This window comes from Marmota marmota, unplaced genomic scaffold, assembly GCF_001458135.2.
Source record: "Marmota marmota marmota unplaced genomic scaffold, marMar, whole genome shotgun sequence".
Lineage (NCBI taxonomy): Eukaryota > Metazoa > Chordata > Mammalia > Rodentia > Sciuridae > Marmota > Marmota marmota.
In genome coordinates this window covers 65,737,762-65,762,998 of record NW_025999842.1, presented here as the reverse complement: position 1 = coordinate 65,762,998, position 25,237 = coordinate 65,737,762, and the positions used below count along the sequence as shown (strand labels likewise).

The 25,237-nt window shown below is 37.6% G+C and overlaps 2 protein-coding genes across 13 annotated transcripts in view; one reads left to right on the top strand and one right to left on the bottom strand.

The window, feature by feature from the left end:
* Rmnd1 (required for meiotic nuclear division 1 homolog) overlaps positions 1-25,237 on the top strand; it is a 79,955-nt gene that overhangs the window by 22,844 nt on the left and 31,874 nt on the right. For 3 of the 10 annotated variants that reach the window (XR_007346308.1, XR_007346309.1, XM_048799956.1), the window contains exons 1-2: positions 15,737-15,899; positions 21,953-22,473. The exons of 1 other annotated variant lie outside the window; for it this stretch is intronic. Coding sequence is in view for 6 of the 9 variants with exons in the window: in XM_048799956.1 (XP_048655913.1) it covers positions 21,967-22,473 (507 nt within the window). In the remaining 3 variants the exon portion in view is untranslated. Of the gene's footprint in view, positions 1-15,734; positions 15,900-16,985; positions 17,050-19,135; positions 19,215-21,952; positions 22,474-25,237 lie in introns of those variants that run through there. 6 more of the 10 variants (XM_048799931.1, XM_048799947.1, XM_015502274.2 and 3 more) reach the window with 6 other exon arrangements.
* Positions 4,175-15,649, bottom strand: Armt1 (acidic residue methyltransferase 1). 3 transcript variants are annotated; one of them, XM_015502297.2, is made up of 5 exons: positions 15,264-15,649; positions 13,007-13,112; positions 10,014-10,258; positions 7,884-8,049; positions 4,175-5,862 (listed from the first exon to the last, which is right to left on the bottom strand). In XM_015502297.2, the coding sequence occupies exons 1-5, from the start codon at positions 15,371-15,373 to the stop codon at positions 5,095-5,097; spliced, it is 1,395 nt and encodes a 464-aa protein (XP_015357783.1). In that variant the 5' UTR covers positions 15,374-15,649; the 3' UTR covers positions 4,175-5,094. The 3 variants fall into 3 exon arrangements, with proteins under 3 accessions (XP_015357783.1, XP_048655884.1, XP_015357791.1); XM_048799927.1 differs by having other exon boundaries at positions 15,282-15,649; XM_015502305.2 differs by having other exon boundaries at positions 4,177-5,862; positions 15,340-15,647.

Sequence of the window (25,237 nt, the reverse complement as noted above, 5' to 3'; positions counted from 1 at the left end):
TGTCTAATTGCTCTGGCCAGTGTTTCGAGAACTATATTGAATAGAAGTGGTGATAGAGGGCATCCCTGTCTTGTTCCAGATTTTAGGGGGAATGCCTTCAATTTTTCTCCATTGAGAATGATGCTAGCCTGAGGCTTAGCATAGATAGCTTTTACAATGTCGAGGTAAGTTCCTGTTATCCCTAGTTTTTCTAATGTTTTGAACATAAAGGGATGCTGTACTTTGTCGAATGCTTTTTCTGCGTCTATTGAGATGATCATATGGTTCTTATTTTTAAGTCTATTGATGTGGTGAATAACATTTATTGATTTCCGTATATTGAACCATCCTTGCATCCCAGGGATGAATCCTACTTGATCATGGTGTCAGCTTTTTTTTAAATGGCAAAAATCCTAAATAATCTGTATAGTGTATATACTAAAAGAAAACATGATATAGCCACATGATGAAATACATGTACATTTTTTTTTAAATGACATTTTTTTTTTCTAGGCCTGGTGGCACATACTAATCTCAGTGTCTCAGGAGGCTGAGGCAGGAAAAAAAAAAAAAAAAAAACTTTTTTGAAGGATTTTTAACAAACAGGAAATTGATTGTAATATAATATTGAAGGAATAGGTAGTGCTCAAAGATGCACATATTTATTGAAACCTCCCAATTATATTATTTACATATATATTTTTCCCGTTTTTCAGTCAAGAAGTCTGCTAATTTATGTCAGGCTTTCTAGCAGAGCAATTCATTCTTCAGACCTCAACTTAAGTAGCATCTCAGCGGTTTCAAGAATGATTTCAAATGCTGAAATTCATCACCTATCAGTCACTCATTCATTGAGCATCTACTCCGCACAATAATGGGCAGGGCAGACACACCAAAGAGACCTGTGGTGGCTGCCCCAAGAAATATACAACTACAGGGTTGTCAGAAGTGTCTTCCGTGGGAGCTAATTTTTCCTTATTTTCTAAAAGGTTTGAAAATGAGGTGAAGTGATATTAAATAAACTGGACAGAGAAATATGATGCACCAATGAAACGCAGGAAGTAAGGAGACAACCTGAACGGTGGCCTTATGCGAAGGCTCAGGGTATGCTCCCCGCCCATAAGCAGCAGTATTTCCCTGTCTAGTTCCCAGAGGAAAAGTCAGGTTCAGGGACTATTCAAGGGGCCACGAGGGGATGCCAGCATGCTAATATCTTTTACACGTTTCCAGTTTCCTTAGGATAATCTGGCTTTGAGATTGAAATCTGGTCCATGTGGACCAGAGAGTAAATCTGTGAGACCTACCTGTGAGAATGGAACTTGGGTCACACAGTTCATAGCTGGTGTTTTTGTTTAAATGTGTCCCCTTCAAAATTCAGTGTTAAAACTTAATGGCCAGTGCCATGGTATAAAGAGATGAGGCCTTTCAGAGGTGGTTAAATTATGAGGACTTCTCCTCTCGTGAATGGGATCAAAGCCCTCATAAGAGGCTTCCCACAGAGTTCCTCTCACTTGCCCTTCCAACTTCTGCCATGTGAGGACTTGGTGTCCCTACCCTCCCTTCCAGAGACGCAGTAACAAGGTAGCATCTTGGAAACTGAGACTGGGCCCTCCACAAACAAGGAAACTGCTGGCACCTTGATATTGAACCTTAAGCTCCCAAAATTGTGAGAAATAAATTTCTGTGATTTTAAAACTACCCAATCTCAGGTATTTAGTTATAACAGCGCAAACAAACTAAGACAACTGGGGATCAGGAGTCAAATGTTTACGAGTCCCACGTCATGCTGCTACTCAGGGGAAAAGAAAGCAAACAAACAAACAAAAAAACCCTTCTATCTCTCTAGGAAGAATTGGTTAGTAAATTAGAAAAAAATTCAAAGTCAAATAATAGCAAAACTAAACAAAGTCAGGAGTTGGAAAAGATACTTCAGAAATTAAAAACAATTAAAGGTGTAACCCTGCTATTTTCTCTTAGAAATATATTTTTTAAATACTATGTCTGTCCTTATAGAAAAATTGTGAAATGTATACATCGAAATCTCATTGGGGTATCTGGAGGTAGGGGCATTATGTTCTTGTTTTCTGTTCTTTTCCTCTGATTCATTCACTTTCTACAATTTCAAGGTATCACCTGTTGCTTGCTGTGTCCGACATGACATTGGCACTTTGTCTAGGCAATGGCATGCATGTATAGAAGTTTTCAAAGTCTTTCTCACTTCTAAGCTAGCAAAAAAGAGAGTGGAGGGAAAAGTTTTATGTCAAGAGATGTTTTGGCATAAGGTTTAGCTGAGGTTTGGGCAGAGAGAACTGTTTGGAAAATCAAACCGGTAGGAGAGGGGATTTTAATAATTGTGTTTTCATTTCACCCTGGGTTTTCTTAAAATTCAAGTAAATGTTGACTTTGCTTTTTGAGGATGGGTCATATTTCTTTGTATTTCTTTTATGGAAACATGACCTTGAGATTGAACAACAGGAATTGACTTCATGGATCATTGTTGCATTTTTCTCAAACACAAAACATTGCCTCAAATTAGAAAAGCTAGATCATGTTAGTAAGTCTTGTTGATTTGCTATTTAATAAGAACACCACCCTCTAATTATTTACATACCCTCAGTCCACATTCCTATCCTCACATGCTTAGGATATTGGATCTGTCTGATATAGAGGAATTGCATGAAATTTATAAGTTGAATTTACTTCTTTCATAATCAGGTGTGATATCCTTGGCTATTAGAACAATTGATACTATTTTGGGGAGTTCTTCCCAAGATCTTCCCAAGAGGGTGTTCAGTGGAACACCCTCTCACATCTGATTTTAACGCCAGATTTCCTCAGCAAGCTACTATGTACCTATGTCAGACAGATGTAGGTTATATTTGCTCAGGCGGAAACAGTGGTGTTGGGGAAGTCTGGGAACTGTGGGCAGAACCCTATCCATTGCCCTCAGCTCCTCAATTCAGTGACTGTGAGGGAATTTTAAGCAGTTCAAAAACAGTGTTGTAAGCGTGGGTGAGGCTCATTGGTAGAGAGCTACCCTAGTATGCCCAAGGCCCTGGGTTCAATCCCCAGTAATGCTAAAAAAAAAAAAAAAAAAAAAAAAAAAAAAAAAAAAAAAAAANTAATTTAAGCCACACACATACAAAAAAAAAAAAAAAAAAAAAGAAAAGAAAGAAAAAGAAAACCGAAACCCATCAGACAGTATTTTGTGACAAAAGAAAAAAATATTAAAAAGATTTGCCAAAATGTAATAATTTTGTAATGCAAATGTATCATTTAAAAAGTGAAGACAACCCACAGAATGGGAGAAAATATTTACATACACAATGAGATGTCCACAGAACATATTTTTAAATCTTAAAATTCAATAGTGAAAAGATAATTTTTAACTTTTAAATGAGTAAAGTACCTACAGACAAGTCAAAACAATGAAATACTGCATCATACCCAGCAGGCTGCCTAGAATCAAAAACAATAATACTTTTTAAATGGAGGAGAGATAAACCCAGAGGTGCTTTTATCACTGAGCCACATCTCCAACCCTTGTTACCTTTTGAGTCAGGTCTCACTAAGTTGCTTAGGATCTCACTAAGTTGCTGAGGCTGGCTTTGAACTTGCAATCCTCCTGCCTCAACCTCCTGAGCTGTTGGGATTACAGGCGTGCACCATTGTGCCTACTAAAAATCCCATTGAATTGACTTCCTCTTCTACAGTGCCATTCTTTCTTGTTCTTTGCCCTTTTGGGGAGAGAGGTTGGAAGGTAAACTACTTCCCCATACACCTTAAGGTCATGTTCTTAGCAAACTACATGGTAAAATGTAGAAAGGAAAAAAAAAAAATATATATATATATATATATATATATATATATAAATAATTGCTCACCCTATGAAGTCAACTGTGTTCTAAATTTATTGTCTACAAAGAATTGAAATGTGGTAAGCATTCTGGTAATAATGTTTAAAACACATGCAGATAAGAAATAGTAAATTCAAAATGTGTGAATATTTTAAAATTTTAAGCATTTAGGAACATAGATTATAACCTAATTTACAAGTTACACTATTTGAAAGCTACTTTGGGCAACATATATGATATATATTATGAGTTTATTATACAGATCTCATTTTGAATTTTCTCCTTAATTTTTCCCCAGTAGAAAATAAAACCACAAAAAGTTTTAAGTACTATTCCTTTTATTATTCCAGTGCAGAAAAACATTTCCATTTAAAACAAATTGACATGAATTTTTAGTTTTTAATATCTGCAATGACCAATAAAATGTGGAATATAAAAATGAGTTCATTATTGTAGTATCCAAATTCAATGCATAGAAATTCTTTTCCATCTAAAGCATTTTTCTAAAACTACAATCAAAAAATATGTTCACTTAAAACACTTGTGTGGTAAAATAATAATTTCAGTTGATTATGCATATCATAAATAGAATGTAAGAGATTATATTTCTTTAAATACCATTTGTTTCATGTGTCCAATTTCACATTTCCTAACATCCATTCCACAAGTTAATAAAAAATACAACTGCATGCAAATAAAATAAGCTACTGAAATAAAATAAAATTCAAGGAGAACAAAAGTTAAAATTAACTTATGAGGTAAATTTTACTTTTGTGTTCAAGCATCACAGGTATAAAAACTACCTCTTTTCACAAAGTCATTCAAATGAATATTTTCACAAAGCCATTACTTCAAGAGCCCAAAATTAAGTTAAATAAAATTCCATGTTGCCTAGGTTATTAAATACCATGCAGCATACCATTTTAAGAAAAAATATTCAACTTAAAAGTCAGAATTCACTTATATTTTGCTTTCTACCCAATTAAAAAAAACTTGAAATAGTTACTGAAATTCCAACAAAAGTGTATATGTTTGTAAATATAAGTGTATCTATGTAAAAACATATATTCCCAAAATACTGTAGTGCGGTGCAAGGTTCCAAGGAAAATTCATCCGGAGTATAAGGTGACAATAAGTCCGAGCAAGGCATCCCAGAGCAGATGCAGAGCAGCCAAGGGACTAGATTCACACACTGCTTTTCTGGAGATGAAAAGGTGCTTCTCAGATCCTCGTACTTGCCTGGGAGTTCTAGGCTAGGTCAGAGTGGACCATCAAACTGAATCACTCCGTACTTCCCAGTGATCAGCCAGTTGGGATCCGAAGCCGCGAGCTGTTCACCTTGCCCAGGCTGCAGACCAACCTGAATTTCAGCTTTTAATGTTCTCAGGCTACAGAGAGGGGCAGGATGGAAGCCACTCAGAGCCTGATGGAAGGGAACAGTAAACGCCCATTTCCTATCACCTGTCAACTTCCTATAATTCAAATCACCTTTGAATAAAATTAAACATGCCTTTTGTAGTTCAGCATACAAATCAGGGGCAACCTGGGACATAGCCGCATATTCGTGAGGCAAAGTCCAAAACATATGATCATGGTAAACCCATCTACCCATTTTAATATAGTTTTCCCAGTCAACCCCACACTTGGACACCCACTTATGATCATAATGTTTTACTTGTTCAATAAGCCAATTAAAGTCACGTATAGTAGTATCAGAAACAAACCATGGAATACTTTTTCCATAAAAATGAATCTCAGTAGCCAGGTTAGTGGACAACAAAAAGTCAGCTAATACTAAATCTGTAAGAAGTTCAAACCCAGAATTATCCAGAACAATATCCACTCTAACTATGGGTACTTTTTCTCTTGTTTCCTTGTATTTACTAAGCAATGACCAAAGATGTTCCATATCATTCACTAAAATAAAAGGTTCTAGATCTTCCAAAGAATTTATTAGGTTAGTCTTCTGAGAACTACTTTCTCCACCTGATAGAGATAAATCGCACTTATTTCCCCAGAGTGAAATCTGAAAAAGAAAAGTACAAAACAGTCATCCTTGTTTTAACAACCAACAAAACTCTTGTTATGTAGGCAGTGAAGGGAGGGGTTGCTAGGAATAGTCATAAATTTTATTTCCAAAAAACTCCACCAGATCTATACTTTCTCAATGTAAAGTAAGTTTTCATGATGTTCTATCAGTAAGATGAAACAGTGAAATTTTTAGTCAATATGTAATAAACTTTTAAAAAACTGGTTTCAGAGTCAGGTATGCTGGCACATGCCTATAATCCCAGCTACTGGACTCAGAAGGCTGAGGCAGGAGGATCACAAGTTCAAGGCCAGCCTGGGCAACTTAACTAGACCATCTCAAAATGAAAAATAAAAAGGGCTGGGGATATAGCTCAGTGGTAGAGCACCCCTGAGATCAATCCCTAGTACCAATCCCCCCCCCCCACAAATTCACTGGTTTGAATGATTTTTAACACCTACACTGTTTATTCAGAATGAGGCTTTGCATGTTGAGGATATTAAAACATCATCAAATGTTATGGAGAGGATCAGGTTTTGTAATTCAGAGTCAAAAGAAAAACCAAAGTTCCTTTTTTCCTCCCAGTCCTCCGGAAAATAGCCCAGTTTCTTTTACTAATTACATTACCTTTAGGACATGGCAACCTGCCTGAGATTTGGTTCTCTTTTTTGTAAAATAAAAAATTGGACACAGTGATTTTGCAAGACCTAACTTTAAATAAAACAATATGGACAACAGATCCACTGTAATCAATAATTTGGATTAAAGCTGAATTAATATTCCAAGTTGTTACTTTGTAGAAAATGATACATAGGTCCCTATTTTTTTAAGTCATAAAATTACATGTTTAAGACTGCAAGTTCTGGAATTAGACCTGGGTTCAAATCTCAGCATCTTCAATTAACGATCATTGGCAAGTTACTTACATACATACTCTTAAGGCTCAACTTGTGCAACTGAAAAATTAGGCAATAATACTTTCCTCACAGAGTTTTGTGAGAATTAATGACATTATGCATATAAATAATGTACCTACAGAAGTACTCAATAAATATTGGCCAAAACAGACTCTATCTTCTTTGTGATTTAAAATAAGGAATATGGTTAGGCATAGTGGTGCACGCCTGAGCTCCAGCTACTTGGGAGACTGAGGCAGGAGAACTGTGTAAGCACAGGAGTTCGAGGCCAGCCTGGGCAACACAGCAAGACCCTGTCTTGAGAATGAAATTAGGAAAATACATGTTCCATCTCAAGAGTATTATTTTTAAAAAAACAAATAAATGAATTTTTTTTAAAAATTATAAGGCTTAAGGAGTAACAGAAGTGTCCAAAACCACTGTTTTATATAGTTTGAAATACACACAACAGCATAAATAATGGCATTCATTCATCAACTGAGGTTAGGTTCTCTGTTGACCTCCTTCCCACATCCTTCATTTCACCTACACAGTTATTGATGCAATTATTTATCTATAGTCTTTCAAGATTACAAGTTCTACAACAGGAAGAATTGGCCTGTTTTTCCTATCACCAAATGTACAGCATCTAGAAGTGTCTGACACAGTAGATCTGTAAGTATTTGCGTGGACTTTCGTGAGTGCTGACTTTTAAAAACAGATTAACATTCCCTGCAAACTAGCTCACTTTAGGCTTCTCTTGGGATGTTAACCTTTTGCTCACTGTGGGCAGTAAAAGATGACAACTTTGGCTACCTTTATTTGGGGAACAGCCTGGGGTAGCTGGCCAAATTAGATGGCAGAAAACAGATTAGTATTCATTTTTCTTTAAAATATATTCTACCTATGGGACAAAAAACATATTCAAAGAAAACTATTTTTTATATTCTAAAAAAAGTCAAGGATGAAAGTTCAAAAGGAAAAAAAAAATCAAACAAAAATTTAGTTTAAAAAACTACTAACTATATATATATAGTACTGATCTATAAATACTGTGTAAGCCGACAATATTGGTATTTATAGAACTGAGTAAAAAACACATTCAGAGGATCTGATCTTTACCTGCAGAAGATGAAAAAACTCAGTTTTCAGCTGATTTGCATCTAGGTCTTCAATAGTACTCTTGAACTCTTGCAAGTGAGTACATAAAGTAATGCCAGGTTCCTGTGACTCAAAGAAATTTTGGTCTTTGGATTCTTTGAATACATCAAAGTCATTGACTGGTGGACTAAAGTAGAAGAAAAACATAAGTGAAACATTTATATTAAGTCTATATCTTTTTGAAAAAACAAATTTGGGTTAATTGTAGTACTTTAAAGGGAAGAAATTATCCAGTCTCAATAATCAATGGTAACAGATACTAGATAACACAGATAAGCAAGTTACACAAAAATAAATTCCCAAACTCATTTTAATTGTCAAAGATTCTCAAATCAACTATTTTACTGGAATTAAATCAGATTTACTATGCATTATTAGAATGACAAATTTTGATCATTTACTAATAGATCTTACAGATTTTTAGTGTGTGCATGTCAAATTTTATTCCCAGGTTTTTACCAAAGGCTGTGTTTATGTGATGTCTACATCTTCACGCTGTCCAGTGACAGAAATATAACTCAGAAGATAGGAATACTAACACAATAGCCTTAACAGAATAGAGAAGACATTCTGATGATCTGATGTTCTAAATTAGCTACTTTGCTCAGGAGCCATCCATATTAGGGTAAAAACATACCAGCACTTATATAGCCAAATGATGGCTGCCTCCTTCTGGTCAGTCAGTCACCAGGGGAAGTTATACCTTTATTCCAAGGATGCTGCCATTGCGCAAAGCACTTTGGGAATTTTCTTTAGAACCTGTGGCATATCATTAAATGTCCTGTGACCACATGTCTTCCCCTGGAGTCACCTTACTTTTAGAAACAGCCAAAAATCACTCAGAGCAATTTCAGTATAATAAAATATGTAATCAAATTGAATAGACACAGTTTTGGTCTTTATTAATAAAGAGTGACAAAAATAATAAAACTAATTTTTCTTTTTGAAGCTGTAAATTGGCTCTCAAAAGAAAATCCAAAGAATACAAAGCTATTTTTAGCAATGACAGCACTGCTGAAATCAGTTAAGTCTCTCAAGGTGACTTAAAACAACAAAATCCATTTAGATGCAGACATTCAAATGCAGGGTCAGCAAACCTCAGCTTGCAAACCCTATCAGGCCCACCACCTGTGTTCTATAATAGGCAAACTAAAAATGATTTTCATACTTATGAATGATTACAAAGCAAAAGAAAAGCAATATTTTGTGACATGTAGAATTCAAATTTCAGTGTCCATAAATGAAGTTTTCCCACAACACAGCCATACTCATTTATTTACATATAGCTTATGGCTACTTTCACACAATGGCAGAGCTGAGCAGCGGCAACAGACACCATATGGCCCACAAAGGCCAAAATACTTATTATTGGTGCTCTCCTGAAGAATGTTTTGGCAACACATGTTCTTATGTTTTATTAACAAATTATTCATAAGCTGATAATGAACCTTATTTTGACCTCACATAAATGTTCTCATTTTGAAATGTTTGCTACTTTACAATCTACTGAAGCTATATGTATGAGCACACACCGTAAGCTGGTGATTCACTCCTAGATATATTCCCAACAGAAATACATATTCTAATTAAAAATGTGATGGAATGTTTGTATCTGCATTCTTCATAATAACCCCAAACAAAATACGGGACTAAACATTAAGATACTATGTGAGACAACAGAGGAATTTGCTGTTCTGATGACTCCTTATAAACTCTGAAATACTATTTTTACGAATAAAGTATTTGCTTGTTTCCTCTGTCCCAACTTGATTTGTTTATATATAATTATTTCAAATTAACATTTTTTTGCTAATAACCACAATTCGTTGTACTCTAGAGTCTTTATGAGGATCTTTAGTAAGTTCATACTAGATTCAATCTTATGTCTGTTTTGGACAAGTGGATTCAAATTACTAAGAATCTATTTAACTGATATAATTTATGGAAATGTCCTACAGCAAATTAATATTTGCTGAACTCAACTAAATTCAGGCTATCTCTTGTTTATACTGAAAACTTATCTTTCACTCTTAAAAAAAAAAAAAAGCACAAACTATCTAATCATTTGCTTTTTAATAGTTATACACTTACCTCTGGATAATTGCTTCATGAATTCTACGATACAGGTAGCATTCTACATACAACCACGGTGAGTAGAACCAACTTGGTGTCCTATCACTTTCCCTTAAAAGACTCTGTTGATATTCTAGGTACTGATTCCATATGTCCGTATCAACATAGTTCGCAACCAAAGGGATGATTGGTTTATCTGTTTGCAATTCATTTCGTAACTTAGAAAGAAGAGAAATAGCTTTCTTTTCAGCTTCTATGCCTTCCTGAGGGAGGGGGGAAAAATGACAGTGAGTGTGTGCCTGTGTATATAATTCCTCTAGGGTGGTATATTTTTATGATAAGGACCTAAATTTAAAAAGGAAAGAAAAATCCTGTATTGATTTCAAAACTGTTGTTTATGTATTTTACAAATTCCTGTAAACACTTAAATTTAGAATTCTTGAGCTGAAAATCAAAGAGAACACATAGATCTCATACTAACATAATCATGCCTTATTTATCAGCTTTTTACTTTTTTTTAAGTTCTGGCTTTCTATATCTTCAGGTGGGCTGAGGCACCACTGCCAGGTTCCCTGTCTTTTACACTTCTCTGGTGGCACTGCTAGAAAAAGAATTCTGGCCTTCATGAGATCCCTCTTAGCATATCAAGAGGGTTTTCTTATTCTTTGTTCTCTACTGCATTCCAGATAAGTTAGAGAGACCCTGATAGACAAGGCACTGCAGTATTATATCACCTAACAAGCCAACTGGAGAGGGGACAAGTGTCATGGGATCAGAATAAAGTGACACGGCACCTTTACTTTTATACCAGCAAAATTCTTGCCTAATTTTTTAAAAAATATATAAACCTTGTAAAATACATACAGAATAAATGTAGGAAATAATCATTAAGCCTAGCTGAATGATTTTATACTCATTCCCTACCATTAGGCCTATAATGGTCAATATACTCAACACCAACATCTCCCCAGGGTTTTTTTTGTTGTTGTTGTTTTGTTGGTGGTGGTGCTAGGGATCAAAACAAGGGCCTTCCTGATGCCAAGCAAATGCTCTGAACTACATCCCCAACATCCAATTGTCAATTTTTTTTTTTCCAAGTAGAACAAAAGGCTGAAGCTTTATATACTCTTCAGGTTCAGAAATAGAAAAGGTTGTAAAAAATACGAAGTTTTAGGAGCTAAGCCTGCAAGTCCCAATATGGTTAACTTTCTCAAGAGGAATTCTTCCTTCTCCAAATCTCTATCCTGGAATCATTAGCATCTTTATTTAATAATAAATTCCAAAAACTGAAGATTTTAAAGGGTAAGTACCCTCTTTTTAAAGCAGCAAATACTTGTCAGAGCTAAGAACCAATGTTTGTGTCAATGCCAGTTTGTTATTTTGCTTTAACTTAATTCAAACATTTACTGAACCTGTATGTGCCAAATTCTGTGCTCAGAGCCAAAGATGAATAAAGCCTAGACCCATCTCCACAAGATCCATATCTGCCAACCAGGTAATATAATAGGATGGGCTTGACAGGCAGAAATCTGTAGCATGGCTCCTTTGGGGACAAACATGGTTTTGCTGTAGCTGGGGATTCAGGAAGCTTGGAGAACACATGGGACTTAAGAAGAGTAGCTGTAAGTATGAGAGAGACATGAAGGGAAAAAAAAGCTACTAAGAACAGACTTTAAGTTAGTATTTTATTAGATCTTGTCCTGTATCCAGGAGTGGGAAAGAGAGTAGGGCTGGAGGGACAGTAGAGTCTGCTTTCTCATTCTTAACCGTCTAATGATATGAGCATACAGGCCAAGCAGCAACATACCAAGAGTCAATCATATTATATTTTAGGTCACTCCAGTAGAAAATATTGAAATTACCAAACAATTATGGTAATTTGCTTAAGACGATGACCAAATACTCAAGCAAATGACCCAAATTTGGTTAAATGATACTTGAGTGATAAGTATATATATCCACAGAAAACAAAATTGTGCTTATGTGATAAACAATGGAACATCAACAGAAATGTCAGTGTTCAAGGCTAGTCTCAGCAACAAAGAACAATAGGCAGAGGTGGGAAGAGGGGTACACATCCCAGCTACCCAGGACTCCAGACTAGGCAATTTAGAGACCTTGTTTCAAAAAGGAGGGTGGGACTCACAATGTAGTTCAGAGATAGAACCCTGCTGGGTTCAACCTTCAACTCCCATTGGAGAAAAAAAAGAACAATAGGTCAGTAGGTGCCCTCTTTTATGTTATGCCAGGATTAGTTCTGAAGACAATATATAGGAGATTGAAGGAAATCCAACATTACACTCAAATTGCCTGTATGCTGCCTTGCTCCTTTCAATTTGCCCAGGAAAACATCACCAATCATTTTAAATCTTTGTTGTCGATTCTTTAAAAAAAAAAAAAATGTATTGGTGTATGTGTGATCTTTCAGTCTCTTATATAAAAGAATGATTACTGGACTTGCAAGTGTAAAGACCTTTATTTCCAATAATATAGTTATTTAGAATTTTCCTCACCATTAACAGAATAGACAAGGTGATTTCTAAAGTCCTACCTCACTCTGAATGCCAATGAATCTTTCACAACTTCAATCACATCATGTTAATCAATCAGAACTCATATTACTCTACACTTTTAGTTTTTCATAGCAGCCTGATCTTCCAGGACTTAAGAACTTAAATTAGTAATATAAATACTATAATTCAGCTAAATTTGAAATTAAAAAAGCTTTTCTGTGCAAGTCAACAACCTAATCACTATTTTATAGCATGATATATATTAAAAACATGTTCCAAAGTCTAAATACATGACAGACTACGTTGTTAGAGCATCAACTCTTTTTTTCTAAGCTGGAGATAGGCTTGACCCACGATTATACTTCATTTCAACATATTACATTAAAACCAGATAAATATTTGGCCCATGTATTCATTTTGATATCTTACACAAAAGCAAAAACCTTCAATACCTACTCTCATTCTGTCAAAAAAGTAAAGTTAAAACACAATTCTTACCTCTCCATGTTTCTCAAAAAACTCACTTTTGTGTCGATGCAATGTATCAATAGCCTTAGTTAAAATCAGTGGTATTCTGTCTTTAATTGTAAGATATGCAAATGATCTAGAAGAGAGAGTCACATACATTACTTAGTGGCTTTAACACTAAAAGATAGGTCATCTTTTAGTTTCTGGAGTATCTGATTTAAATTAAAATTCCTTTCCATGCAATTATGAAAAAGTAAACCCGTTTGTCCACTATATTGACAAAAGAAAATCTGAAAACTTCTGTTATGTCATGGAAACTAAATTATCCTGGTGCCTCTAATCCCAGTTTTAATCTTTCTTATCTTTCCATCCTTCTCTTTTCCTGAATCAGAAACCAGTTTAACAATGAGATAGCTAGGAAAAGATTAGCTTTGAAAGCAAGGAGGCTCTAGTTCCAGGCTTACTACTTACTAACTTCATCAGCTTAGAAAGACGAATAAGGCAACAGAGGTAAAACTGCGCTAAAGATTCTAATGCGTTTGAGGAATGAAATAAATTAAAAATACTTATGCATCTATTTTTATTTCAATTCTTTTCAAAGGTTTTTCTTACTACCTTCTCTATCTGCACAAAGAATTCCTCATTCCATTCCACTAAACAAGGTGAATTACTTGTCTTACTCTAAATACAGCTAAAAAAATCAGAGATTTTTCCATAAATGTCTAAAAATGAAGAATCCTGGAGATGAGGAAAAGTTTACACTTGCATTAAAAAATTAAAATGATTCTTGATTTTAGACATATGAAACCAAGATTTACAGATTATCTATGTGATTAGATTTTAAGAAAACATATTTGATTCAGTGAGTAAAAACAGGATTAGGTGGTGAAATTCTGTGCAGCTTTTTAAACATCTGTAATACAGAGCTTAGCAGTGTTTATATCTCAAATCACCAAACACAAAGTAAAACCAACAGAGTTCACAAGATAGTTTTGAAAAGAATGCCTCTATTCAAATCATTTATTCCAAATTTAATTTGAGATCACTATACTCCTGAAAATTCAAGTATTTTATGCCAGTTTTCAAATTATTGGGCTTAGGTACTTCTTCAAATACTTCTTCAAATATACACTTCTTCAAAGGTTTTCTTAAATGATAACTCTGAAACTTTTAAGGGAAAAAAAAAAACTGCAAAAACACATTAAGATTCTGTGGTGCTTCAAGTATAGTAAAGCATTGTTTTTGTCTGATATGAATATTAATTACTCTGATTAGAATTTTTATAAAATCACTAATACTTTGAAAAGAGGAAGGAACATAAACCAATGGACACAAATTTTCTAAGGCAGCAGATTCAAAAACAAATGAAGGTCTTCCTTTGAGATTTCACTTTAATTGAATTGTTCTTTTTCTATTACCTTTCCTCATACAGAGGTCTGCACCCTCCATAAGGTCCCTGGTCAGGTGAGGCCAGAGGCTCCTAAGGAAGTGCTCACTCCCCTATGTGCAGGACCCTGAGGGGGCCTTGATGCCTCTCTGGCTTTAATATACTCCCTGGCCAGGTAGGTCTTTGACTTCTGTTTCCTGCAATATTTTGAAGGAATGACCTATTTCAAATAGGAACTTGGCCACCCAATTTATACAAATGGGTGTTACATTTATCATCCACAGCTTTGCCTAAATAGCCCCAAACCACCGTAAATCCTGCTCCCCATCCACTTTTCCTTTCCCAGATGTAGTCATACATTCTAAACATATTCATATGGTAAATTCCAAAAATACAATTTCTAAATTTTAAATCAATAAATTTGTTTTATTATTTTTGCTTATCACTTAACTGCATGTGCAGTTAAAAATAAAAATTAATTTTTAAAAATAAAATTAAAACTTCACCATAGGTATGTGTAGGAAAAAACATAGCACTATAATATAGGATTCGGGTTTCAGGCGTCCACTGGGGGTCCCGCTACTCCAAGGGGAGCTACTTGTACACACATTTTTTTTGTTTGTGAGATTATGAGTTAATTTGATCAGCGCCAGGACTAAACACACATCCCCACAGACCTCCGATTCCCAACTTTTACAGAGAATTTTACCCTCCCTACACACAAGGGCATTTATTACAGTGGATAAATCGGCGGCCACCGACAGAGACTGCACAGCGGATCCGAGTCTTGAGCTGGCGGCGGCCTCCCGCCCCACGCGAGTCCGCAAGACCCCAGAAGGCGCCCTGGGACGTGGTTCCCCACGGCGGGACTTGAACTCGCAGCCTCGAGGCAGCGCGCACCCTCCGATCGTTACCCACACGTTCCCGGCTAGGCCTGGCTCGCCGCAAAAGTGGGCAGGAGAAAAGCGAGACGAACCCCACGTCCTGTCCCGAGAGAGACGCCGGAGCATCAGCCATCCCGTCGGGCGTTACCAGCCCCAACGCTCGGGTTTCGCCGATTACAGGAAGAGCGAAGGAGGAGCTGAGAAAGCGTGTGCTGCAGCTTAAAAAAAAAAAAAAAGTGCTTTTGAACGAAAAACTTTATTTGGTGCCCGGACAAGTGGCAAACAATGGCTGGCTCGAGGACGCAGAGATCTTCCGGGGACGAAGGCGACAACAGCGGAGGGCAACGAGTGGAGCGGAATCAGGAAGCGGGCGGAAAGCGGAAGCAGGCAAGGACCGGGAGTCCCAGGGCCTAGGGAGCGGAAGAGGTCGCGGCGGCGCGAGTCACGTGGTCCGGCGATCACGTGGCCCGGGCCGCTCGCACACCGCGGGGCCCGGAGTTCTGTACGCTTGCGCAGTACGCGCTCTGGGAGGAAGAGCTTTCCCGGGACCAGGGTTGGCGGTGTGCACGGCGGCTGCCGGGTGACTGTGCTTTGCCCTGTGGCCCTGCTGCGGAAGTTCGCGCCCTTGGCGCTTTCTTCTTTTCTCGGAGAGGTTAGTACACTGCCTTTCCTTAGCACCTGTGTGGCCTCGCACCGAGGTCTCTGACTTGGCCCCTGGACCCCCGAAGCCTCCCTGGTGATAACAGGTTTCTTCAGTACTGTTAGGTTCCCCTGCCTCTTACAGTGATCTTCGGTGGACTTAGCTGGGAATAAAAAGCACTCTAAGTTGCAAACACTTGTTGACCCCAGTTTTGAGCCAGAGCATGGTGGTAGCTGTAAAGATGAATAGGGTAGTTTTGCATTCAAGGAATATAAAGGCATACATGAGTGCTACTTATGCATTGAATCGTAACCTACCTCTAACCGTTTTCTTAATTGCTGTTATTGTTCTTAAAAAGTAAAAATGTGCCCATGAACTGAGTATATGTCTTGTATTTCATTTTTTTAAAAATCAGCTGATGCCTATGTCTAGGCATTATTGTCACAGGGGATACAACATGAACAAACACAAAAATATGTTTCATGGAGATTACATTTTAGAGGAGGCAGAAATATTTGCTGTTTTATTTTTCCTTTAGCATTGTCACTGATGTATATGTTACTGATTTGCCACATTTATTGTTTGCCCCCTCCCAATATAAGGTTCAAAAGGGATTCTTGTCTTTTATTTTCAGTTGTATTATAAGCACCTAGCACAATACCTGGCACTTGGTAAGGACTCAGTTCATATTTCTTGTATGAATTAATAAACCAAAAATACAAGATATGCAAGTAATGATAAATAAAATGGAGAAATAGAAAGTGAAGGAAATCAGAAATGGTGCCGATTGTGTGTATTGAATGAAGCGTCTGGAGGAAGGCTTCGCTAGATGGGAAATATTTGAAGGGGATAAGGGAGCTAGGCTTATAGATTCCTGGGAGAAGAGCTTAGGGAACAATTAGTGTGAAGATCCAAAGGCCAAGATGAGGAGCAGAGCTGTAGGGCAAGAGATGTAGGAAATGTCAGAGGGGTGGTGAAGAGCCAGAAAATGTGGGTATTTGAAGACCATTTTAAGGGTTTGGAGCATTTATTGTAAAAGAAATGTGAAGCCATCATCAAATTTTGCACTGAGAAAAGATGTGGTCCTGCTTCTCAAAGGATCACTTTCATTGGTATGTGAGAAGAATCTGTAGGAGGCCAAGGACAGAAGCTGGGAGACCAGGTAAGAGGCTCTTACTGGTTGCGATGTAGCTTAGTAGTAGAGCACTTGCCTAGAGTGTGTGAGGAGGCCCTGGGTTAAATTCTTAGCACTGAAGGGGGTTGGGAAGAGGCAATTAAAATAATATGTGGGAAAGATAGTAACTTAGACCAGATGGTAACAGTATCAGTGTTGAGAACTGCTTTGAATAAGGCCAGTTGGAATTACTGACAAACTGGGTATGGAGAATGAAGGGAGGAATCAAGGCCAACTCAAGGTTTTGGGTTTTAGCAAATGTAAGAATTGCTATTTGTGAATGGGGAAGACTGTGGGAAGATTTTAGAAGCTCAGTTTTGAACATGTTACATTTTGGTTGCTTATCAGAGTGGTTTAGAGTAAACAGTTGCTGTCCATTTATATTTAAATGATGTATAAAACTGCAAGAGTCGGATTGAGGAGAAAAGAAGCCTAGAGACTGAGCCCTGGTGCATTCCATTCTTGAGGGATGAAAAACCAGGAAAAAATAGAAGGTACAGTCATTGAGGAAGAAGGAAAACTGCCAGTGTAGAATTGTAGACACCAACCGAAGAAGGTGCTTTAAGGAGGGTGGAGTGACCAACTGCATCAAATGCTTGATATGTCAGGTAAAGTGAAGACTGGGAAATGAGCAAAGGATTTAGGAAGGTGAAGGTCTTTGACGACATTAACGGGTGAATTTGGATAAAGTGGTAGGGATGAAAGCCCAAATGGAGTGAGTTTGAAAGAAATCAGAGAAGAATTGGAGACAATGAATAAAACTCCTTTTAGAGGAATAGGAAAGGAACTCAGAAAAAGTGTGCAAGGGGGAAAATGGGATCAGAAGAGAGTTAATTTTTTTTAAGTGGGAGAAATTATAGCACAGATATATAGAATGTTCTAGTGAAAGGGAAAATAAGGCATGGGAGAAGGGAGAAAAGTGGGAAAGGATGAGATTCTGTGTATCTGTGGTGGACTTGGCTCTGTCATAGAAAAGAAGGACTTGGCTCTGTCATAGAAAAGGATGAGATTCTGTGTATTTGTGGAGGACTTGGCTCTGTCATAGAAAAGAAGCAGTGGGTAGGCAGGTCGATGATGGCTGCGGGTTTGTCTTGTGGAAGTTCCCTTTTGATCATTTCTATTTTATCAGTGAAAGAAGAAGTAAGTCATTATTGAGAATGAGAAAGAAGGGGGAGACTTGAAATTTTGAGGCGAGAGTGGAGAGTGGATTACAGTTGGGAGATGTAAGATTGTTGGGCAGCATGAAAGGACCCCCTGGAGTGGTCCTGGTTTTAGAGTGAGAGAGGACAGTGTGTTGTTTGGTCTAAGCACATTCGGCTGCAGGAGTGCAAGCACAAATTAGGTGAGTTACGTTTAATTAGTTGTGGTTATGTCACATGCATGTGGTGGGGGACACACTGGTTTCATAGGGTAGGAAAGAGATAATAATAGATAATTATTATCTATTATAATTAATAATAATAATATTATAATTAATATATATATTATATATATATTAATATATATAATATATAATATTATAATTAATAATAATAAGAGATAATGTTAGGCTGTGGAACATATAAGCAGGTGTAGAGGAAGTGATGTCAGGGGAATGAGAAACAATGAAAAGGTGAGTGGGTCATCTAATTGTAGGTCCTGTTGGGTTGAGAGAATTGTTGGCCTTGGGTAGTAGAAGGAATGAGCTGGGAAGATAGGCGGTAGTGTTTGAAGAGTTGACTGGGTGAAATTGGGAATGATACAAGGTTGCACTCAGGGATGGTAGCAGATTTAGAGAGCACTGTCCAAGAGAAATATGCATGGCACAAATCCTAAGCATTCTAGAAACTGCATTGACAATAGTAAAAATAAATGACAATTCAACAACTTATTTTATTTAGCCAACTATATCAAAAAGTATTATGTCAATAAGTAGACAATATAAAAATTATCGAGACATTTTCCTTTTTTAAAATGAAGTCTGAGTCTATACTAGCCTCATTTCAGGTACTTAGTAGACACATGTGCTGGCTGGGTGCCACTGAATAGATCAGAACATGTGATTGTGGGAGTGAACGGCTGGGTGAGATGGAAAACAAGGTCACCCAGGAAAATAGGTCAGAGCTCAGAGGCCAGGGCATCAGAAGGCTCATTTTCACTGCTGACCTACACAGGTAACAGAAGCCACCAAGAGTTATAATGAGAATGTGCTTTTGTAATGTTAGGGCAAATTTTTAAATCTGGTATTTTTTTTATCTTTAGTTCATGCAGTTCAAATTTCACTTACCTCTAATGCATTCTGGTTTTTAGCAATGCCTAAAATTTGTGTGTGTGTGTGTGACAGGGGGAATCTGTGTCTTTCTCAGCAAAGCTACAGAGAAAACATACTTCTCCTTTGTCCTGTGGCTTTTACATTTTTGTGGAGGTTTTCACATAGCTCCCATATTAAAATGGTTGTTAGAATGTGGAGGTAAAGAATGTGATCAGAGACAGTGAAAGAATCCAGTTCTGTGTACAGATTTCTAAAATGTTTTATAGTTTCTCCAAAATGTACTTATTATACTAGCAAGGATAGTACTAATTAAAGGTGAACTATATTACCTAATTTGAGGAAAACTAACAGAATAACAGCTTTTGAAGATATTTGAAAGCAGCAGGTTCTACCTCATAAACATCACTGTGATTCATAATTGTCCTTATTTTTCTTGAGGGAGGCAATACAGCGTAGTGACTTGCTAACCAATTAACTTCTCTGAACCTCAGTTTTCTCATCTGTAAAATGCTTCACTGGGTTATTATAAGGTAACATAGAGCACTTGGTATGTAGAAAGTAATGTCTTAGTCTGTCTCAGTAACTCCTTTGCTTTTTTTACCAAAGACATTTTTCTGAAATACATCTGACCTGTGGATCTCAATTAAAAGTTCTGGTTTCCCTCTGTCCATAGAAACTCCATAGGATGGCCTGGCATGGTGGGGCACACCTGTATTCCCAGCCTCCAGGGAGGCTGAGGCAGGAGGATTGCAAGTTCAAAGTCAGCTTCAGCAACTTAGTGAGGCCTAAGCAACTCAGTGAGGTCTCTAAAATATAAAAAAGGGCTAAGGATGTTGTTCAGTGGTTAAGTGCCCCTGGATTCAATCCTCAGGTACCCTCCAAAGAAAAAAAGAAAAAGAAACTCCATAGGATCACCTAATGAATCCTCTTGGAATCTGGCTCCTGGCTCCTTTTCCATCCTCTTCTCATTCAGCTCCCTGCGCCCTCCCCTGAAGTTACACTCTATTTGTCAGATAAATAATACATTGTACCTGGTCTGTTTGATTTGCTGATCCCTCTGCCCTTTCAAGATCCAGTTCAGATGTCACCATAATGAGTGTGCCACACTGCTTCTCATCCCACACACTCCCTTCTCCAGACCCCTTAGTGTTTACACATCACACTCTGTGTCCTGTGCTGGACTGTGAATTCTGAAGTCATGGGTTCATACTTGAATCTGTACCACCTAACTTTTTTTTTTTTTTTTTTTTTTTTTAAGAACTGTTATTGATCCATAGGCTTACTTTTGAAAGAACATATATTTAGAGGCTGTCAGTGTGCTCAGTGGTACAGTGCTTATTTAGCATGTGCAAAAGCACTGGATTCCATCCTCAGCACTGGGGAAAAAAAAGAACACATATTTAATACTGTAGATAAGACAGGAAAATACTTACATCTGCAGTCTCTTTCCTTTGTTTGGACTCTGTACATCTGACATGTCTGACCCCCCTGTCAGGCCCAGCTCCAACCTAAAAAGCATCTTCTGTTTCAAGAAGCAGCTTCAGTTTTTCTGGGAGCCTCTCCCAGTTCTGCATGTAGAATTGAACGAGTTCCTTGTGTGTTTCCTCGACATCTGGACTACAGCTCAGTGGTGGGGTTTATTCTATGAAATTATGGTGAGCAGATGAAAATGCCTGTCTCCTCCAGGAGAGGGGAGCACCTCTATGGCAGGGACACTCGTCCATTCATGGAGACATCCTTGGCCTCAGCCAGTTGCTTATCTCACCGTAAAGGTTGAATGAAAGTTTTTTTTGTTTGTTTGTTTTGGTTTTGGTACCAAGGATTAAACCCAGGGGCGCTTAACCACTGAGCCACATACCCAACCCCCCGCCTTTTTTTTTTTTTTTTGGTTGTTGATGGAGGTTTATTTTATTTATTTGTACATAGTGCTGAGAATCAAACCCAGTGCCTCACACATGCTAGGCGAGTGCACTACCACTGAGCCACAATCCCAACCCATTTTCTGTTTTTTGTTGTTGTTTTTGTGGTGCTGGGGATCAACTTAGGGCCTTGTACAAGCAAAGCAAGCACTCTACCAACTAAGCTATATCCCACCACCCCCAACCCTTTTTAAAAAAAAAAAAATTTATTTACAGACATGGTCTCACTGAGTTGCTTATGGCCTCGCTAAATTGCAAGGCTGGCTTTGAACTCCCAATCCTTAGCCTCCCAAACCTCTGAGATTACAGGTATGCACCACTGCACCCAGCTTTTTTTTTTCTTTTTGTAAATGAATTTGTAAGTATGGATTCTTTTAAATGAAATGCTATTGAAGTAAACTAAGAAAATTGTGTGTGTGTGTGTGTGTTTTAGTAATTTTTTAATCTCATAATGTTCCATGTGTACTTATTTTCTCCAGTGCTAAGGGTTGAACCAGGGCCTTATTAGTGGCAGGAAGTGTTCTACCACTGAGCTATACTCCCAGCCATACACATGTGTATATTTTTTAAACTTGTTGTTCTATTATAATTAGGTTAAGATTTTCTGTTTCACAGATTTTAAAAGAAATAAGCTTATTTCATAGAGAAATTATACCTACATATAATTTTAAAACACTAAGGAAACAAAACCAACTTGAAATCTGAAATCTTTTTCTTTCAGCGTGGGATGTGGTAATGCCTGCCAGACTTCTCAAAGCCCTGGCCAGATCCCACAGTGTATTATCAAAAGTACATCAGTGCCGAAGACTTGTTCATCTAACGTTAAAACCGATCAAGGAACTTGAGGATACAATATGCAGCAACCCCTTGACAGTACACCAAAACTTGGATTCATTCTTTCCTGTTGTAGCAGCTGGTGGTTTGAATGAGCCCCAGATCCTGGAAATGAACTGGAAAATATCAGATACAACCAAACTCTGTCCATTAAATGCTGTACATTGCCAGGATGAGAAAGCAGGTCTTCCATCCATGAAATCGTATCCTGCTCACAGGAAGGGGACCCACAAACCTAATCTATTGGGTTCTAAGTGGTTTATAAAAATATTAAAGAGGCATTGTTCATCTACTTCAACTGAAACAGTTGTTCCAAAGCAAGACTTTCCACAGATCAAGAGACCACTGAAAGCATCCAGGACCAGGCAGCCATCCCGGACCAACCTTCCAGTTCTGTCTGTGAGCGAGGTAAACCCAGTGTGGCTCTGGCACTTGTGTTTATCACTCATTGCTTATTCTCTAAACGAGCATGTGTTGCAATGCAGCCCTGCCCCTAATGCAAGAGAGCTGGCTACCAACTCAGAATTTCTTTTAAGATCTTTGAAGCCTAATTAATCCAAACAGACTCAAAATCTTAAAAGAATTAGTGATATCCATAATGACAAAATATAGGCAATAAAAGATAAAAATATAGTTTATGAAAGGATTAATTATTGGCCTAAGAAAAAGTTATTGGCCTTTGGAAAACAGCATTAATTCCAATCTGAGAATGGGACTACAAAAAGCATCTATTTTTTCAAAAAATTAATCTGGAAATTCTTCATCGTATTTAAAAGGTGTAACTATGCAGACAGGTGGTGCAATGATGTGGCAAGGTGAACTCAAAAAGCAAGGAGCAAGAGGGTTTTCTCTTTTTTACCTTCTGAAGGTTCAAGAGGGTGTTTTACTCACTGCTAAGAGGTTTCTGGGAATTTTTTAGCAGCAATTTGCATTTCTCCTCTAAGTGATAAACAGTTAAGGTTAGGATTAGACACTTTTTTTGACCTTTGTGTTTTGTGTAATACCAAGAACTATGCCTTGTACTTAATGTTTGTTAAGTTGGAAAGCATGGAAAAGAGGTAATGAAATCTTTAATTTCAATAGTCATCAACATTAAAAATAGAGCCGGGCATAGTGGCGGATGCCTGTAATCCCAGTGGCTCTGTAAACTGAGGCAGGAGGATCAAGAGTTCAAAGCCAGGGCTGGAGTTCTAACTCAGCAATAGTATGCTTTCCTAGCCCATGTGAGGCACTGGGTTTGATTCTCAGCACCACCCATGAATAAGTAAAGAAAATAAAGGTCTATCAACAAGTAATAAATATTAAAAAAAAAAAAAAAAAAAGAGTTCAAAGCCAGCCTCAGCAAAAGTGAAGTGCTAAGCAACTCGGTGAGACCCTGTCTATAAATAGAATTCAAAATAGGGGTGGGGATCTGGTTCAGTGGTCGAGTGCCCCTGAGTTCAATCCCCACTACCCTGCCCCTGCAAAAAAAAAAAAAAAAAACAGGAATATCGAGTTGGGCCTAGTAGCACAGGCCTATAGTCCTAGCTACTTGGGAGGTTGTGGCAGGAGGATCGACGATCACTTGAGCCCAAGAGTTTGAGGCCAGCCTAGGCAATGTAGTAATACCTATTTCAAAAACTTAAAAAATGTAAATATTTAAAACCTGATTAGATCTTCTGAAGCTACTAAAAAGCAGGTTAGAATGTCTGTCTTCAAACTTTGGTTCTAAGCATGTTCAATTCTGAGCATGTTCAGTTTGTGTGTGTGTGTGTGTGTATTTTTACTATGCAGCTCACAGTCCCTTCATGACTAATCATCAGATTATGTCATTATGAGTTCATGAATTATTTTTGGTTTGGGTCCTGGGTTGTTTTCTCTATTTGTATTGTTTCTCTACACCCAAAATGTAAAGGACAGTCATGTGTGCAGAAGCTGCTCTCACACCCCTCTTCTTCCAAGAGCTTGGGTTGGTCTGGGAATTTGAGCATTCAGGGGACAGAGATGACACTAAGGATCAAAACCTGAATGGAAGATCCCAAAGGAAGGGCAACTCATTTTTTCTCTTGTCAGGTGTACCTCACAGTGCATTGAGTTTCTTGTGAAGAAGCTGATGCGGTTGAAGGTGTCGCCTTTTTTATCATTACTCATTGAGAACCCCCAAAGAGGCTCCGTTTCCTTAGGCTGTCCTTAGATTTAGAAGCCATTTTCCTGAATTCCATGTTTTATTTTTCTTTAGGATTTTCTTTTTCCTGTTTCTTTCCACAAAAGGATTTGAATTCTAAAAATTCAACACAGTTTCAAATGAGATAATAAAAACATTCAAATTTAAAAGCAGACATTTAATGTGAACAGAGGCATTTTACCAGGGACTTAGTAAGAACAATCTATTTGAGCACTTAGTTTTGAGACATCCAGTAATTAAAATAGAGGCAATCATCGGGGGTTGTACATTTCTTTTAATCTGAGTTATGGTTGCATGGAGGGAGGTAGATACAAATAGATGATGTCTTAATAGAAATGGTGTTGATTTTGTGGGTCTTTTCAGAGGCCACATTGTGTTATGTAATAGTGACTTCATTAGGAGTTTCGCAAAACCAGAGTGTGTTGCTTTTAAATTTTGAGTTTTCATTTAAGCCCATTTGATAAGGAAAATAACGATAAAATATTATATTTCTAAGTGATCTGAAGTAGTATAAGTGTGGAGCTTTGTTTTCTGAGTATTTTACCTTTCACAGGAAGATCGTCTTCAGGCATGACTAAGTAGTCTGTTCCTAGGACATAAGGCTTACTTTTTTTCTGCCCCAAGTTGAGGGCTATTCCATTTTCCTGTGAATGTCATAGGACTGGTGACTTCTTTGTTACAGGGCAACCCTTTCCATCACCTTTGACTGAGACAGGGCAAGGCCTCTGCTTAATGTCAGGAAGCATGTCCGCTTCCTCTTGTTCCCACACCTGCTCTAGAGCAAGTATTTGGAATTGCCTGAGGTTTCAGTCACCCTCCAGATTGGAATTAAATCTCTACCTGGTCTCATTTATGGAAATCATAACCTGCTGTGATAGCTGAGTATGGCTTATAATTCAGCAGACGAGCAATGGCAGTGCTCCTTATACATGTCCTGTCTTTCAGGAGCAGAATGCCAGAGGGTGAGACTCACTGGCCTGAGCAGCATGGAGACTGGCATCAGAGGGA

What these genes read in the sequence shown, in the direction of transcription:
- Armt1 (XM_015502297.2), bottom strand. Translation starts at nt 15,373, where the DNA reads ATGCTCCGGCGTCTCTCTCGGGACAGGACGTGGGGTTCGTCTCGCTTT. An exon ending in TTTTTGAGAAACATGGAGAG is followed by an intron (nt 10,259 to 13,006) that starts GTAAGAATTGTG and finishes CCCCTCCCTCAG; the next exon opens with GAAGGCATAGAAGCTGAAAA. An exon ending in CATGAAGCAATTATCCAGAG is followed by an intron (nt 8,050 to 10,013) that starts GTAAGTGTATAA and finishes CTTCTACTTTAG; the next exon opens with TCCACCAGTCAATGACTTTG.